Genomic DNA, 17121 nt, shown 5'->3' on the forward strand with positions numbered 1-17121 from the left:
GAAAGTGGATGGAGTATTTTTTGTATTGTCGAGTCAAATTATATCTGATGTAATGATGTAAGAGAGACATAAGCATCTTCTATTTGGGTTGTTAGAATATTGCCACAGAGTGATTTTCTGCAAGTGAAAACAGTGATGTAAAAACATTTTTTTTAAGGTTAGGTTTGGAATTAGAATTGGAACTAGTTTTGTTCTGGAAGTGGAGCTTGAACTGGTGACATTTCATTTCATCCTTATTCCCGATTAGTCCTTCAAGATGATTCTGTGGATTTTTGACAAGTTCTCCGTAGTCACTTCATTGAGCGATTGTTGTGTAGTTCAGGAAGTTATCAGTATTGTGAGAGGGAGATTTTAATTCCTACAAGTATGTGTGAGACCGCTGTCATCAGCCTCATGCTTTTCAGCTCAACAGTGAAAAGGAAAGAACTGCTGGTACACATTCTAAGGGAAGCACATGTGTCTGTGGCAATGTAGTCATTTTTTTAATATTTATTTAATGAAATCCTTTGCGTGATAGTCTGTCTTCTTGCCGAGACTATCCAAGCAAAAACTGATACTGAGAGACTGCTACCTGGATTGCTTTTAGGAGAGAGAGATCACTTTATTGGCCATATACAATTTCTGGCATTAGGAATTTGTATTTTCACATAGCCCAACTTGCTCTCCATGAGACACACAGACAGGGAGAGAGAAGCTTGGGGTCAGAGCGCAGGGTCAGCCTTTTATACAGCGCCCCTGGAGGAGTTGGGGTTAAGGGCCTTGATCAGGAGCACAACAGAGTAGAATTCCTCTGCTGACCGTGGGATTTGAACCGGCAACCTTCCAGCCACAGCCACAGGCACAGATCCTGAGCCACAGAGCCAGAGGTGTTTGGCTTGTTCTACATGTAGAGATTCAAACAACTCCAATCTGTCATGTGGTTATACGCACGGTCAAAATGAGCTGCCCGTGCTATTATAGAAAATGCTCTTGAATTATGTCCTCGGATTTTGATGGTGCTGCGTCTTCTCTTATACACCAGTAACAAAAACTGTTGTTTTGCAGCAGAACAACTTAAGCAACCCCCCTACGCCACCAGCTTCGTTGCCTCCAACCCCACCTCCAGTTTCTCGGCAGAAGATGGTTAATGGCTTCGCCACAGCAGAAGAGCTGGCCAGCAAAGCTGCTGTGATGGGGGGTCATGATGGTAGGTACAGTAGTTACCCCCTTTTCCCACAGATGACATCTGAACTGTAAACACTGTGCAGTAATGGAAAAAAACACTTACCTAGAAACATGCGGTTGTATTGTTAACTTATTGTTAACCTAAATGTTGAATTTCTTGTTCCCCAGGCAGCATTTTTAAAGAAAGGTAATGGAAGTTACTTTTGACCTATGTGAAAGGATTCAGTGTATAAAGTTAAACGCTTCAGGGTCCTTCATGTGTACTTTGCATGTTACCCCCTCGTTCACATGGTTTTTTAATCAGGTGCTTCAGCTCCCAACAACTTCCAAAAGCCGTGCTGACTAGGTTTGATTGGCTGTTCTCTGTGTCCCTGTAATAGACTGACAGTCCTCCCTTGCACGCTGCTTACAAGACTGTTACCTAAACCAGGAAAAGCAGCTCGCTGCTAATGGATCATTGATCAAAGAAGTCATTAAGTTTTTTTTTGTAAATGTAACGTTTCTGTATGTGTGTAATGATGGTGTGAGTTTTCTGAGAGTTCAGCAGGATGCCACGCAATTTAGGGATATGACGAATGTTAGATATTGGCACCTTCATTCATTTGTACTTTGCCTTAGTTACCAAAAGCCTTGGACCCAAGCAGTTCCAGATGCCCTTTAGGCCTGAAGAGGATTTGCTCGCCCGAGCAATTGCTCAGGGCCCTAAAACAGTGGATGTGCCAGCCTCCCTACCCACACCCCCTCATAACAACCAGGAGGAGCTCCGGTGAGTATCCTGCGTTCGTAAATTACATTAATGCCTTAAATGTTAACTGACTGTTTTTTTTGGGACACCGTTTTGAATGGTTTTCAGAGATGCCCATGCTTGTGTCTTTAGAAAAGCAGTCATACAGGGTTTCTGCAACACTGGAAGGGTCACTTGGGCTCAGGCTCACTACGAATTAGCAACTTTTTAAAACTTTTCTTCAGTAGCATGTGTGACCAATTGTGAACCAGGAGACATGCAGCCCTCTTTGTACTTTGTACTCACCTGCAGAGAAATTGATCTCCTGCAATACGTCAGTACAGAGTACAGTGTTCCAAAGGTTGAATGGAGACACGTTCTTGTGTTCATGGTTAGAAAAATGAATATTTTTGGTAATTAAATGTATTGCCATTGTTAATCTACATGCTTCAGAATTAAAATGAAGGCTCCTGCTTAATGCCGCTCATATTTGTCTCTTGGTACCCACAGAGGACAGGAGCACTGTGAAGACCGGGATACCCCCGACAGCTTTGTCCCCTCCTCTTCGCCTGAAAGTGTGGTGGGGATGGAGGTCAGTCGTTACCCGGACCTCTCCTTGGTGAAGGAGGAACCCCCTGACCCTGCCCCCTCCCCAATTATCCCCATGCTGCCCAGCTCCAGTGGAAAAGGTAATGAAACAGACGGGATGCTTCCCAATCAGGGGATAGGAGGCCCACTCCTCACATCAGCCTCAGGGCTAACTAATTTCGGTTTTGGCAGAGACACATCATTTTTACTTTTTATACTAGCATGACACTTGAGAAAAAGTCAAGAGTGGATGTGGCCATGACAGTGTGGACTTAATTTTTGTATATAAAGAAAGTCAGAAGAACCAAAGATTCAAATAACCTCAAATCTGGTTCATCTCATAGAAGACTGTTGATGTAAGAACCGTCTTTACAGAAGAACCAACAGTTTCCCATGTAGTCACCTTAAAATGCGTGGTTTTGTGGTTTGTTCTTGCTCTGCTTTGGAAACCTAAAGAGTAAAAGCCACTTGACACTTGTTGAGAGTTGTTGAATAATCTTGGCACTGACCATGAAACTATCCAGGTGTATTTTTTTTTTCCTTTTAGGGACAAAAGACAAAAGCATCAGTTTGAAATAAGAGAAATCAGTCTCAGATTGTTAAATGTAATCCATGGCAGCAAACAGAAATTTTGAAGTTGTCAAACACTAGTTGACCTGACTCGCTTATAATTGCTGCACTACAAAACCATGATTAGAAATGCTCTTTTACCCATAAATTTAACCAGCTATGAGGAGCTGACTTGGCGTGCTTGCAGCTTTGATGAGGTTTATGGTTTATATATTTTAACAAGTACAGTTGTGGCCAAGTTTAGATTGCTTATTTTCCATCCATTGATTTGTCAAGTGAACAGTGCTGATGTATCTGTTCTTTATGTGTCATGGCTCCAGCGTGACTGTCTGCTCATTGTTTGATGGTGGTGTTGATGGATCACTGTGAAATAATGTTTGAAAATGCGTTAGGTCTACTGCATGCTTATAGAGATTTATAAATATTTAGTATTTCTTTTAACATGTCGACAATCCAAAAAAATCTCATTTTCCACACCATTTCGGTTTATGCCAGGTTCCAGGAACCTAAACCAACTTTATAAAAATGGAAATTAAAACTCTGAATGTAGGGGGAAATGCCTAAATGCTGCAAATGTCTCTACTTCATTAATTTCCCTGCTCTCTTTAGATATCCAGATTTGTCTGCTTAAAAAATAAACCTTTTTAAAGTTATATTGTGCTAAAACGAAAGACTTCCACCACTGTCTTTTAGTGTATATTTGCTTGTGTGTTGCCAATTAGGGTCAGAAGCCAGGCAGAATAATGTGAAGATGGAGCCATCTGGCGTGTTCTTTGGATCTCAGTTCGGGCCGTCGCAGAATTGTTCAAAAACAGGCCTCGTATCCATAGCAATTACACTGAACCCAGCTGCAGCAGAGGTGAGTAATTTAGTTATTTTTTCTTAAAAAAATACTTGGCTTCGTTTGTGTTCATTTGTCTGAGAATGGGAGAGGCTCTGTGCCTCTTGAGGTTTATCTTAGCTTAAATTGTAATGTGCAATAACTATCATTTGAATTAAAGTTGGCCATATGCTTTTGCAATTTCCAACTGTTTGAAAACTTTTACAGCAAATTAATCCAAACAGTATTAATACCTTTCCCCAATTACAAGCTGGGTAGTTCTAGGTGATGACTAGTTGTTTCCACTGGTTCTTAGTCGTACCTTACTTACAACTCCTCTTCACCTCTAGATACGGCAGTTTTGTTTGCTCATATTCTGCAAAGACTAGCTGGTGTGGTACATCATCAAGGCAGTGTTATGGGAAATGGAGAAAAATTAAAACTGGTACCGATAAAGGTTAAAATATTTATAATATGGGCAAAAAAAGTAGCTATTGTGAACAGGCCTAATTTTACAAATGTTTGACTACACTAATTTAGAGGCCGCACATATTCTGAAACGCACTGCTGTTTTTTTCCCCAGAGCTTGTTTTCCACCACGTTTCTGTGTAGTGGAATGGATGGGTAGTAAGCCGTCATAAAATTTGGAAGAAGAGAAAAGAATTAAATTTAGTTACCAATCTTAAATTCAACTCAATTCCATTTTTATTTAATAATCACACAAAACACGGTGAGCTTTTGCAGCTGCACAGTCACTACTGTCAGTAATGGACAAAACTGAACTTCGGCATATCTTGAGTTTGCCTTTGTCCAGGATGTATGAATAAACTGTCTTGAGAAACATGTCATGTGACACACGTGTCCCGGACTTCCACGTCACCTCAGATACAGATGGTTCATCTTGTGGCAGCAAGAGATCTGCAGTTTTGTCAATACCCAGACCAGAAACAATTATTCCTATGTATATATCTTTATCCCTTCGGAAATTGTCCCTAGTTTTTCGGCATAGAGACAGTTGATCAGTGACAGTGTTTTTGTTTCCTCTTTGATTTAGATTAGAATTTGCTCTGGGCACTTTGCACAGACAATTGAATTGGAAAACTGAATAAGATTATTCTTTATCGGTTCAAGTCTGTTATACTTTCGTATCCTTCTTGAATGGAATGAAGCCAGCTGATGGCCTTAGATTTTTACCCATTCTTGTGCTGCTTTGTAAGCATGTAAGTGGTATCGCAAGTCCGAGCTTCTTTTTTTTTTCTTTTTTTTAGAACATCCATGGTGTGGTAGCAGCGGTGGCTGATCTCCTGTGTGTGAAAATCCCCAACAGCTATGAGGTTAGCAATGCTCCAGACAGGGGCTCGCTGGCCTTCCTCAACAGCCTCAAGGTACACCAGCAGAACTTTGAGCCTCGACCCCAGTTGCTGTTCCAAGGGCCCGGCCCAAACCATTCAGCGGTCATGAGGTTCATGAGACCTTCGGGACCTGTGGGAATGCTGCAGCCTCAGCTTCAGTTCCACCCCAGCAGTACCGGTGAGAATATTCTTCCGTCCCTTTTCCTTGCACAGCTGCGAATTTACCAGCTACCCGTCTGGCAGCAGTTTTGTTAAGTTGTTGTCGTGGCACTTCAGGTTCCTTGAGCAAAACTTTTGTTTTTAAAACTCTTCTCGTGCTTAGAGTTCAGTCAGTCACCCTCCATCTTGAAATTACATTTCTATGTCGTGCAAAAAACTTCTAAAAAAAAAAAAGAGTTCCCTGGAATGACACCAACGTATTTTACTACCAGGACTTGTGGACTTCAAGAGGTCAGTGTTGCAAAAAAAAAACAAACTAAAACTCTTGGACTGCTCCTCTCTGTTCAGGGCTGTTTTGCACCATTGCTAGAATCCTCATCCTGATCACTTCACTTGGGGAAACTCTGCTTTCCAATTGTAGGCGTCTTGCTTCCTCTCCTGTCTGAGCCACTCTGGAGCTCCAAACGAGGAGGTCTTTGACACGATGGAAGCCAATTAGAATTTCAATGCAGGACACCAGGGCAAACAATCAGTAATTGCCTTAAGAAATATTCCAAGCCTTTCTAATTTGTATATAGTCATAAATCATAACTGTGCTTAATTTGCAGATAGATAAAGAAAATCTGGAAATGTACTGAACAATATTAGGAGTGTAGTAATTTGTGGTTGAGACCACCACTGTTTTTTTCTGCCAGCACTGTTCCATAGCAAGTACTTTAACAGTAGTAGTAGGTTTACACTTGCTTATGCAGTAATTTATAATGCTGGAAGAGCCAGTTTAAAAAAAAATACAACGCAAGAACATAATGCCTTCCAAACATGAAAAGGTCACTTGGTTGCTAGTAGATCATTATTTGTAGGATCTAATTCAGCTGTTTCTTAAAAGGAGCCCAAGGTTTCTGGATTTACTACATAGCTATGGTAGTTTGTTCCGGATATCCAATCACAGAGGTAAATAGAGGAATAAGTTCTAGAGGAAGACTTGTTTGTAACCATTTTTACTAGTTTTGTGTGTGTTAATAACTGAGGGCACAGAATATTACACAGATATGATTGAATAATTTTAGTGAATTGATCTGATGAAATAAGTATTTTATTAATATAAAATAAAAACTGCTGTTACAAATATTTTATTATAGATAATGAGAAAGTAGTACTAAGTATTATATCCAACCCCTTTCACAAATATATAAATGTCTCTTATGTAAAAGCTTTACAATCGTATTGACAAAAAGGCTCTGTGTTTCCAAGTGTTGTTGTGCATCAGTATTGATTTTGCCAATGTTCTGAGACGTTAATAGATGAGCTAATGATTTTGGTAAGGCTTGTTAGTGTGAAACCTCATACTTTTAAGTGTTTTAATCTCAGATTGTGTCTAATGAAGGTGTTAAGTCAACCTTGTTGATTTTGAAGCCCTAAATGAAGAATAAGTTATTTTAAAATTCACTAAATGTTGTTTACTTGTTTACTTTTGCTCATGTGGATGTTTAACTGTGCTGTATGGTGCCCAGTGATTTTATTCTTGTGGTCTTAGTATAGCATAAATTTATTTTTGTTAATTTTTTCAATGCAACTGTTAACAATTTTGATTTCTGGTAAAAACAGGCTTACTGAGGACTAAATTCTGTGGAAAAGTTATAATCCTGAGTCAGTTGAAAACATTTTTTTGTTCCAAATAAAAGGTTCATGATTTTTGAGCTCTTTGAATGCTTTTTTTAGTGGTTGGAACCTGTCAAAATCTTTGAAACAGCTTAAGAAACCTCCTTACCACACAAAGGAAATATTTTAGGTATATTTTTAGCCCTTGTCAGCCACTAACACCAAAAATAAAAATGGTCTGATTGCAAGTGTACTGCAGTCTGTCACTGCATCCTGTTTGAAACGTTGGAATGTGTTTTAGGTTCGGCTGTGGTGAAAGGAGACCCTGGACTGAAACCACAGTGGTGCTGTCACTGCAAGGTTGTGGTTCTTGGAAATGGAGTAAGGAAATCCACCAAAGACTTGCCTTCTGCTGGACAGGTATTGCTGCAGAATACACAAGCTCCAGTTGCTGTGGCTTGAAGTCATGTTGTCTTCAGGAAAGTCTTTCAGGAAACTGTTTATTGTTCAGGATTATTTGTTCTGTAATTATAAATTTCTGCTCCCAGTGCTTCCAAAAGTTTGCATAAAATTCTATACACTCATTCTCCAGAGTCAGAAACCTTTCACTTCAGGTCCTGATCTCAGGCAGCTGCTGAGACCGACATCAAAGTGCAGATTTGTCAAGTTCTGGCTCAGGGGCACACAAAAGCATAATTACGAGACATAACAGATTCATTTTTTATCAAGGGCAGTGCACTGTTGCAGAGCAGTTAGGAGGTTAACTGATAGGAGCTGAAAGGTAGAAAAAATCATGACAGAAATGTAAATGTTCAGAGGCCCAAAGTTCACAAATGGTTAATCTTTTGAAATGCAGGTTATTCAAATCTGTGATACCTTTGATGTTCTTACAATATGCAAATTTAATAACTCCTTTTGGCATCAACAAAGGTTGATGCAAGAAGATTCTTTGATCTTTGATTCCCACTGTGTCACTTGGTCTGCATTTGAATGATAATTTATAATGATATGAAGGCAGATGAGAGCAGCGCTCTTTGGAGAGAAGAATGGTTATCCTTGACTTCTACTTCCCAGGACTCGCGGGACAGACCAGGGAGAACAGAGGGGAACATGGTCTTCTGCAGCCACAACTGCTTTGTTCTCTACTCCACAGCCATGCAGTCCAAAACCGCAGAGGCCAAGGTATGAATGAGCAATAACTGGCAGGAATTCGGTATGCCCGGCTCATTCTGGCAGATCAACAAATGCAAATTTTATTTTTAGCAACCTCGTGTAAGGCAAAGAAAGGGTGGAATGAAAGTATATTTACTGTATGACAAAAGGATTACAGGTTATTGTATGAACAAGCACATGTGTAACTATGTTATGTGGGCAGTGAACTGCGCTCCCAGTAATGTCATAATTTAAAGTCTAGTTGAGCTCTGCATGCAGTATACCTCTGTGCGATAATATACAGGTGACACTAACAGATGAAAAAAATATACAGGGATAATGGTGTGAGTTTCTGCTGTCACCTGATTTTTGAATGTCCTTGGGGACAAATGGAAACCACTTTGAATTATTTTTTGTTCATTAAGACTTAAACATTCCTGTGAGTTTTCATCATAATAAGGTCTGAAATAAATGCCATTGCATCACAAGACTTTAAACAGTTCTCTTAGACACAGATGCAGATCCTGGATTGCTTACAGAGATGGATAAAATTATCATTTGTAAACCTGCCTTCAGGTGGGTACAGGTACCCATCCGACTTGGAGTCTACAGTTGTTTTCATTTCGGCTCACAGCTGCAAACCTACAGCCGCATGTGGGAGAGAACGAGGACTTTTGTGGCCTGCCTAACTTTGAGCCACCCCTGGGAAATCCTGGTTAAAGTCAACTAGTGGCATGACCCAGGCTCAAACCTGCAATACCTAGTTTCATAGAGATCAACTCCATTCAGGAGGCCCAAGCAGTTTGCTTCATTTCTGTACAGCTTCTGATAATGACCCTTCTAAATATGCCCTGGGGTTTCTGTACAAGATCATGTCAGAAAAATGAGCAATAAAAATCTCAAATGTCTTACTTTTCACCACAACCTAGGAAAAATCTTATGTTTTTTTCCACCCTTTCCATTGAACTCCGGTTCAATAGTCGATGAAATAAGATGGAAAGGTAATTTTTTTCCAGTGCTTTTTTTTTTACGTGTGTAGTTTAAGGTTTTAAAGCTATGACGAGCAGGGTGAATGAAAGGAAAACATTGACCACATTTTGCAGAGCAGGATTAGCATTGGAGCACGGACTTGATGTTTACCAAAAGCGATTAAGGGTTTTTGGCCTTGTCGCTTTTAAAGAGCCATGGAAGGTAATGGAGAATGGAGCTAATTCTCAGTATCCTGCAGCAAACAATTTGAAAGGTTGTTAACATCCCAGTATTCTTTTGTATCTTCAACAAGTTAAAGATTTGTATTATGAAATACAGAATCTGAATAATGAGGGTTTGCTTTTTTTGCAATAGCCACACGGCTTGAGGATGTATTTGTGGTGACCATACCAAACAGGTCACCAGTTAATATTTGTGATTTATGCATGTTCTTTTAAGTTGGCGTGGTTGAGCACTCACGTCTGGTGTTATTCAGAACTTTGATCTTTATAATTTTTTACAATGGTTGAAGTATTGCTCTGGATATCAAAACAGGTTGCAGTTGCCTTTTCGGTATTGTATATTTTTCTGACCTGATTTTTTTTTTAATCTTGACCTTTCTTAAAACTGAAAATTGATTGAAAACCCTAAAGCCTTTTTTAACCAGAGGTTTCTCATTTTAAACCTGAACTGTCCTACAGCAGTTGTGAACTTCCGTTCTTAATGCCGTCCTTGTCCTCCTCCTTTTTTCTGTGTGGTTAAGTGCCATAAAAGAACCAGAATTGTCCTCAGGAGATTTTACATGTGAACTTTCATCCAACTCCTTTGCAACTTTTATTTTCACAGGAGCCTATTACTGTCCTGTCCGATTCCAAAGCCAAAGAGGCGACTTCCAGAACCCTTCACCAGTACAGCAACAACACCTCCATGCTGGATGTCCACTGCTTGCCACAGCTGCAGCCGAAGGAGTCTCCTCCCCTGACTCCTCCCATCACCTTCCCCACTGCTGCCTTGGAAGCCGCCAAGATCGACGCCAAGCCCGATGTGCTGAAGGTCACGGTGAAGCTGAAGCCGCGGCCCAGGGCTGTCCACAACGCTTTCGAGGATTCCCGTCACGCGGGGAAGAGGTGGAAAGGCATGCGGTGGAGGAAGTGGAGCGTCCAGATTGTGCTCCCGAAAGGCAACTTCAAACTGCCTTGCGAGGACGAGATTGACGAGCTCCTGCAGAAGCTTGGGACCTCCCTGAGGCCAGAACTGCTCCCTAAAGACCACCGGAAATGCTGCTTCTGCCATGAGGAAGGTGACGGTATGACAGATGGCCCTGCCAGGCTCCTTAACCTTGACCTTGACCTCTGGGTGCACCTGAACTGCGCGCTGTGGTCCACGGAGGTCTACGAGACGCAGGCGGGGGCGCTGATCAATGTGGAGCTGGCGCTGAGGCGCGGACTGTCCATGAAATGTGTATACTGTCAGAAAATGGGTGCCACCAGCGGGTGCCACCGACTGCGCTGCACCAACATCTACCACTTCACCTGTGCCCTCAAGGCCCAGTGCATGTTCTTCAAGGATAAGACCATGCTCTGCCACATGCACCGGCCCAGGGGGGGCACCCACGAACACGAGCTCAGGTACTTCGCCGTGTTCCGCAGAGTGTACGTGCAGAGAGACGAGGTGAGGCAGATCGCCAGCATCGTCCAGCGGGGCGAGAGGGACCACACTTTCCGTGTCGGAAGCCTCATTTTCCATGCAATTGGCCAGCTGCTGCCTCACCAGATGCAGGCTTTCCATGGTCCCACTGCCATCTACCCTGTGGGCTATGAAGCCAGCCGACTCTACTGGAGCATGCGCTATAGCAACCGACGCTGCCGCTACCTCTGCTCCATCGACGAAAAGGACAGCAAGCCCGAGTTCACCATCAGAGTCGTGGAGCAGGGCTACGAGGACGTGGTTCTCACCGATAGTACTCCGAAAGGTAAAAACTGTCAAAGACTTCTCTTTTTAACGCAGCTAAGCACAGATTCTAGGTAATATGAAGAGTCAAACAGATGCATGTTTTTCTAATACTCATGATATTGGAGCTCGCGTTGAGCAGGTGCCTGAAACAGGCATTCCTAATTTTTTTTTGCACGTCTTCCACAATGCCCCAGTGTTTATTGTGTTTTTAATGCTGTTTGTGGTTTCTTGCAGGGGTCTGGGATAAGGTTTTGGAGCCGGTAGCAGAACGGCGCAATGAATCTGGTACATTGAAACTATTCCCAGTGTACCTGAAAGGAGAAGACCTCTTTGGCCTCACGGTCTCTGCTGTGACTAGGATAGCTGAATCTGTAAGGGTTTATCTATATATATATAATACAGCCCAAACACCTGTAACACCTGCTATTTATTATTCAGTCTGTGGCCTGACATGATGCCCACATGTTGTTAATAGTATAAGGATGGATCAGTTTTCTTGTCTAGATTTGGGATGTGTGAAGACTCTGCCAAGTCTTGAGTCTAATGCTTCTGATGTCTCTCATGGAGACTTCACTGACTTTTAGTCTGAATAATGTACCTCTTGTAGACCAGTCTTTAATCATATTTTCTCCTATAGTGAACTCATTAAATGCTGTTTATCTAATAAGTGCTTATGGTGCTTAAATAGATATTTTTTGTAGTTTATACTGCATGTGCAAATCGTTTTCTTTAAGTCTCTTAGCTGTAGTGATTATACACACACCTGGGCATACTTTAAATGCTTTTTAACCAGTTTTTATTTTCAAAACTAGAAAAAACCTAATTAGTACTTGATGGTATACAGCTGATCTGGAAACAGTGACCCTCACCTGAATGAGGCCTGTGGATTAAACAAGTTGTGTGTGTGCAGCACAGACATGAGAGCACGCATGCCTTTTTGTTTTGCCCTTGTCTAAAAACTGCATGTTCTCTGGTATTTTGTGTGAATGAGTTATGTCACCCTACTAGACTTAAATTTGTTCATGAAGGAATGGGAAGTTTTGCAGATGTAAGATCTCTGTCTAAATGGTGTTCTGGTAGGAAATGTCAAACTGCACAGTTTGCACAAGACCAAGCTCATATTTGACCTACAGAGTTTTGTCACTGCCTTTGTGTTATATCACATTCAAATACAGTTCTTCAACTTTACAACAAAAAACACTTACTAACAGTACATGTTTTACTAGAAATATTTGTGTATGGTGTGTGTATTTTTACATTTTTTGCTCACTGAAAAGTATTATGCTCTGACTTTTTTCTAATATTCAATTTTATCTTGAAATAGTTCTGTGGTTTACCCTCTTAGATGTGCAGTTATGGAAATATTACTTACTGTAAACCTAATTTTATGGATATAAATGTTATACACAAAAGTAGCTGGTAGACCAAAGGTGTAACTTTTCATAAGGTTTCACCCTCAGATTGTTAACATAAGGTTTCACCTTATGAAACCTGAGGCCATAATTTTTAAATCACAGGCAACTTTAATCAGTCTGGTTGAAAGAAAGTTTAAAAGGAGACAGTTTCATGCTCAGTGAAGCCATTGTTAAATGTATGTGTGACTGTCTTCTAGAAATGCATTATTCTTTTGAGGAAGAGTAAACTTCCTCAGACTTTTGCAACTGTGGACAAGAAGGCTAATGTGACAACTTAAAACACGACTGGAAATATTTTATTGAAATTTGTCATGCAATTGTTAACTCGATTGTGTTTTCAAACTTGCTATACACAAACATAGAGATGTTTTAAGCTATGGATGATTTGGAAAATTTCAATTTAAAATAGAAATCCAGTATTTCTAGCAGTTTCTGGCCGTTCTGTTGAACAGGCTATGCAGGTTCAACGTTGGTGATGATAGACTTCATTACAGAAGTAGGTACTGAAAGTTTTAAACTTTCTCATCTTAACACAAAAAAACTCAAATTTTTGTGTTTTTATTTTTTCCAGCTCCCTGGGGTTGAGGCCTGTGAAAACTACACATTCCGCTATGGCCGCAATCCTTTAATGGAATTGCCTCTGGCCATCAACCCCACAGGCTGTGCGCGCTCTGAGCCCAAAATGAGTTCCCATGTCAAGAGGTTTGTGTTAAGGTATTTTGTCTGATTTCAACTTCAAATACAATCGTTGGTGTTCTGGGTCTTGTGCCTTGCATTCTTCCTGCCGTGGGGACGTCCCACAGTCCTGAGCTCTGTGTCGCAAGCTGGCATCTGGGAATGGCTGCATCTCCGAGCACATAAGATCTGCCTGCATTGCTTCCTTTTGCCGAGTGTTTAAGGTTGTTCAAAGGGGTTTTGGCTCAGTCTCCATTTCTGGTTTCCGTGGAATCGTCCACCTTGAATCAAAGTGTTTCTTTCTCAGTAACGCTTCTTGAAGGAAATGCTCCTGGTAAAGCAGCTGATGTGTTAGATCTGTGTTTGCCATTTCTGGCCTCTTTGAGCATTGTGATTCTCTCACCTCTAGTCTTTCCCAGAGTGATTTCTTACTGTGACTTTAAGTATCAGCAAAGTTTTGTTTTATAAACTTGTCTCTGACATCTAACACTTTTTTTTTCCCCTTTTCAAACTCTTGGATGTTTTTTCTTGGCCCTCTTAAGTGATTGTTGCCATCATTCTCATCTTAGGCCTTTGCGTTTTGTCGTCTTGTCTCTTGTAGCGTGTTTTTCTAAGGGTGAAAAGACTTCAGTCTTTTTTTTTTGTTTCTTGTGGCCCCCTAAATCTTGCAGGCCTCACACACTGAACAGCACCAGCACATCGAAGTCCTTTCAGAGTACAGTGACCGGGGAGCTCAATGCACCGTACAGCAAACAGTTTGTTCATTCCAAGTCCTCTCAGTACCGCAAAATGAAAACCGAGTGGAAGAGCAATGTTTATCTGGCCCGGTCTCGCATCCAGGTCAGTAAAACTCATTCAGAATCGGCATCACCAGTAAACTGTGCTTTTGAGAATAATGTGGCTAAGCTGCTCGGCTGCTGAGGTGTAAAGGGAAAACATCTCGCTTTGTTTCATAATTAGCTAAATTATAATGTCCCAATTAAAAACAAAGTGTAAATCAGCCAAAGGCAAGTTTAAAGGAGGTGTTGTGACAAAAAATGATCATCGAAACAGAACACTAGTGCCTTAGGAGCAGAACATCATGGAACTCTTACAAAAATGACTATTACACTAGTTTGTCTGGCTCTGATCGCTTTTGTGTTCAATAGTACTAGGACCTACAGAAGAATCTGTATTCCACACACTCCTTAGGACAGTTGTCAGGGGACCAGTTTTAGAGACTTGCAAGTTATGTTTGGCATGATCTTAACTGCGATTAATTTCAAAATGATTGTATTAGACTTTCTCTGTATCCTTTTATTTGATTAAAATGGTTTCTCAACCACTGTGTAATCTGTGATTGCATTGATTAATTTTAATTTAAAGCACTTTTGTTTCTCAAAAATAGAAACGATTGAGAGTATAAGGTGTATATAAGGCTTTTATTTTATTAGATTGTGTTAACTTGCACATTGTTGACAGGGTTTGGGACTATACGCTGCCAGAGACATTGAAAAATACACCATGGTCATTGAGTACATTGGAACCATCATACGCAATGAAGTTGCAAACAGGAAAGAAAAGCTTTATGAATCTCAGGTATGGCAATTACACCCCCATGTTCAGGAACCTATTAGGCCATTTGTCTATCTAAAGCGAAAGTATATATCATTGTCTTGTACAATAACAATCCATAGTGCAGAAATGAAAGACATGGCTGTGCTTGTTGAACAGTCTATTTTGAAGTCACTGTGACCACCAATTAATAATGGTAGATTGTTCACCAAAGCATGCTCTAAACAAGAAAAATTATGGGGAAAAAATCAGCCTTAAGATAAGTCTTTCTAAGCAAAACTATCCTTAGATTGTTCTGTGGCAGTCCTGAATGCTGGCTATTATATTGTTGAAAGTCAACTTTGTATATGTTTCAAACAATAATGGTTGAATGGCTAATGTAGTAGCTGTTATTAAGTTGTGCCATAATCTAGGTATGACAAATGCTTTTTTTCCATTGCAAGTCAGCTTTTTCTGAGTATCCAAGTACTTCCGTTCCAATCAGTATTCTGGTGCTGGTGTGTTTTGCAGAACCGTGGAGTCTACATGTTTCGCATTGACAGTGAACATGTCATTGATGCAACACTGACAGGAGGTCCAGCCAGGTAGGACCACTGACAGGATGCCTGGTCGTTCTGCAAATAGCACATTTAGATGCTGTCTTGAGAATTTGTCCCATTCCTCTCATAGTGTTACAAATGTTAAGTAAATTCACATCTATCAAGTAGGCTGTCCACACTATAACTCACATGCTCATCTAGCAAGAAAGCCACTGTTGCAAAAGTAGCAGGAGTGGTGTGTAGGATCCTGTTGGAATGTTATTGTGTCAGGAAGGTCAGCATGTGAGGTCCCAGGACGGGATCAATACAGCACCATGCACTCAGATTGCTATTGAACAGTGCAAGTGAAGCAGAGACAAATGTCACCACACCGTCCCACTTACACCTCCCAATCAATTGGTCTTGTGTACGGTCATACTATGTATCGTTCTGCCACACTTGCTTATGACTGTCAGGGCAGTCTACACAAAAACATTCATCGATAACGGGGAGTGAGCTTCACCATGAACAAATCTACCTGCAGGAACTTGGTCCGTTCTCACCATACTGGTGACACAAAGGCATTTTTTCCTCCTGGTAATCGGATCGTGTTCGCTCTTGTGTTTTTCTTACTAGATTTTCACCCTGACACTCAGTAGATTAAGTCCCCTGTCCTATACCCAGTCGGCTTTGTCACTAATGATGTGGTTTTGCACTAATAAACAATCGCTCAGGTGCGTCCATCATGAATGGTCAATGACAGTGACACCAAGAGCATTTAATCAATATCCAAAGTCTCTTTAAAAAAGTTATTTTTTTCATCTGATATTTAATATATAGGTTTGCATTCTGTTTAATGTTCAGTGATTGATAGCACATGCACTGTATCAGTTTTGGTCACAGACGTTTTGATGGAGCCACCAAGCAGCTTCAAATATTACACTACTGTTTTTACTGAGCATTTAATGTTCATTATTTAATAGTACACTCCGTGACCTTTCGTAAATACATTGAACGGTGTGGTATGCTGCCCCAGTCTGTTCTTAAGTGGCAAGAAAATGGAAGCTCATTAATAATTTGTCATTCCTTTTTTTTTGCACTAAGCTAGCATTTGACACTGCCAGCCCCCTAGCAGACCTTATTAAAGAGCTGTTCTTCTTACCGATTCAACTGAAAGCCTGGACTCTCAGATATGTTACAGTTGCTTAGCCTAGGCCAGGTGCTCACATGCTTTTTTGAAAGACACCTCTGACTTTGTAGTCAGAGAGCGTTAGTAATCAATTAGGATAGGGCTCTCTGTGTAGGAGATGTTCAGAGAAGGAGTATATAAGTCATATATATATATACAAGTAGTTTTTTGCTATCCACTCTAGTACATTTGTTTTAAAGAAAATACAGCGTTTCAGAATGTTTTTTTTTTCTTTTCAGCATGGAAAAAAAACTATTACTTGTTCCTTTGCAGCCTATGCATGCTGATGCAGCTCCCCACCTGAACTGTTTGTTTTAAAATTGCACTTTGTGTGTATAATTAATGCAAGCGTTGGGCAACTTTTGAGAAAAGTTTTGTTTTAACAGGTATATCAACCATTCTTGTGCACCAAACTGTATAGCTGAGGTAGTGACCTTTGAAAGAGGACATAAAATCATCATCAGCTCTAACAGGAGGATTCAAAAAGGAGAAGAGGTTGGAAATCTTTTGCTGTGGTTCTTTTGTTTCAAACCCTATGTTGTGTGCTTACCAGCTTTAATTATAATTTCAATTCAATTTGTGATTTTGATATCCCGTGTTCTCCAATTTCCTTGTTTGAAGAATCCCATCCTGATGCCGGACTTGTTGAGTAGTTTGTGTGCATTGCTGCATGTGATAATCAAGAGTACAAGATTATTACGCTAGTGTGCGGGGGTGTTT

General features: G+C 40.7%; 1 protein-coding gene across 12 annotated transcripts in view; it reads left to right on the top strand.

Annotated features, from left to right (window-relative positions):
- Positions 1-17121, top strand: part of LOC148833053 (histone-lysine N-methyltransferase 2C-like) — a 158107-nt gene that overhangs the window by 138612 nt on the left and 2374 nt on the right. For 10 of the 12 annotated variants that reach the window (XM_088918211.1, XM_088918215.1, XM_088918223.1 and 7 more), the window contains 14 exons: positions 1045-1186; positions 1783-1930; positions 2399-2577; positions 3769-3905; positions 5135-5396; positions 7278-7396; positions 8051-8158; positions 9944-11069; positions 11285-11421; positions 13037-13179; positions 13812-13980; positions 14602-14718; positions 15205-15278; positions 16788-16896. In XM_088918211.1, the coding sequence (XP_088774337.1) occupies positions 1045-1186; positions 1783-1930; positions 2399-2577; positions 3769-3905; positions 5135-5396; positions 7278-7396; positions 8051-8158; positions 9944-11069; positions 11285-11421; positions 13037-13179; positions 13812-13980; positions 14602-14718; positions 15205-15278; positions 16788-16896 (2970 nt within the window). The remainder of the gene's footprint in view (positions 1-1044; positions 1187-1782; positions 1931-2398; positions 2578-3768; positions 3906-5134; positions 5397-7277; positions 7397-8050; positions 8159-9943; positions 11070-11284; positions 11422-13036; positions 13180-13811; positions 13981-14601; positions 14719-15204; positions 15279-16787; positions 16897-17121) is intronic. The other 2 variants (XM_088918217.1, XM_088918216.1) reach the window with 2 other exon arrangements.

The sequence above is a fragment of the Atractosteus spatula genome, chromosome 6 (assembly GCF_055471065.1).
Source record: "Atractosteus spatula isolate fAtrSpa1 chromosome 6, fAtrSpa1.hap1, whole genome shotgun sequence".
Taxonomy (NCBI): domain Eukaryota; kingdom Metazoa; phylum Chordata; class Actinopteri; order Semionotiformes; family Lepisosteidae; genus Atractosteus; species Atractosteus spatula.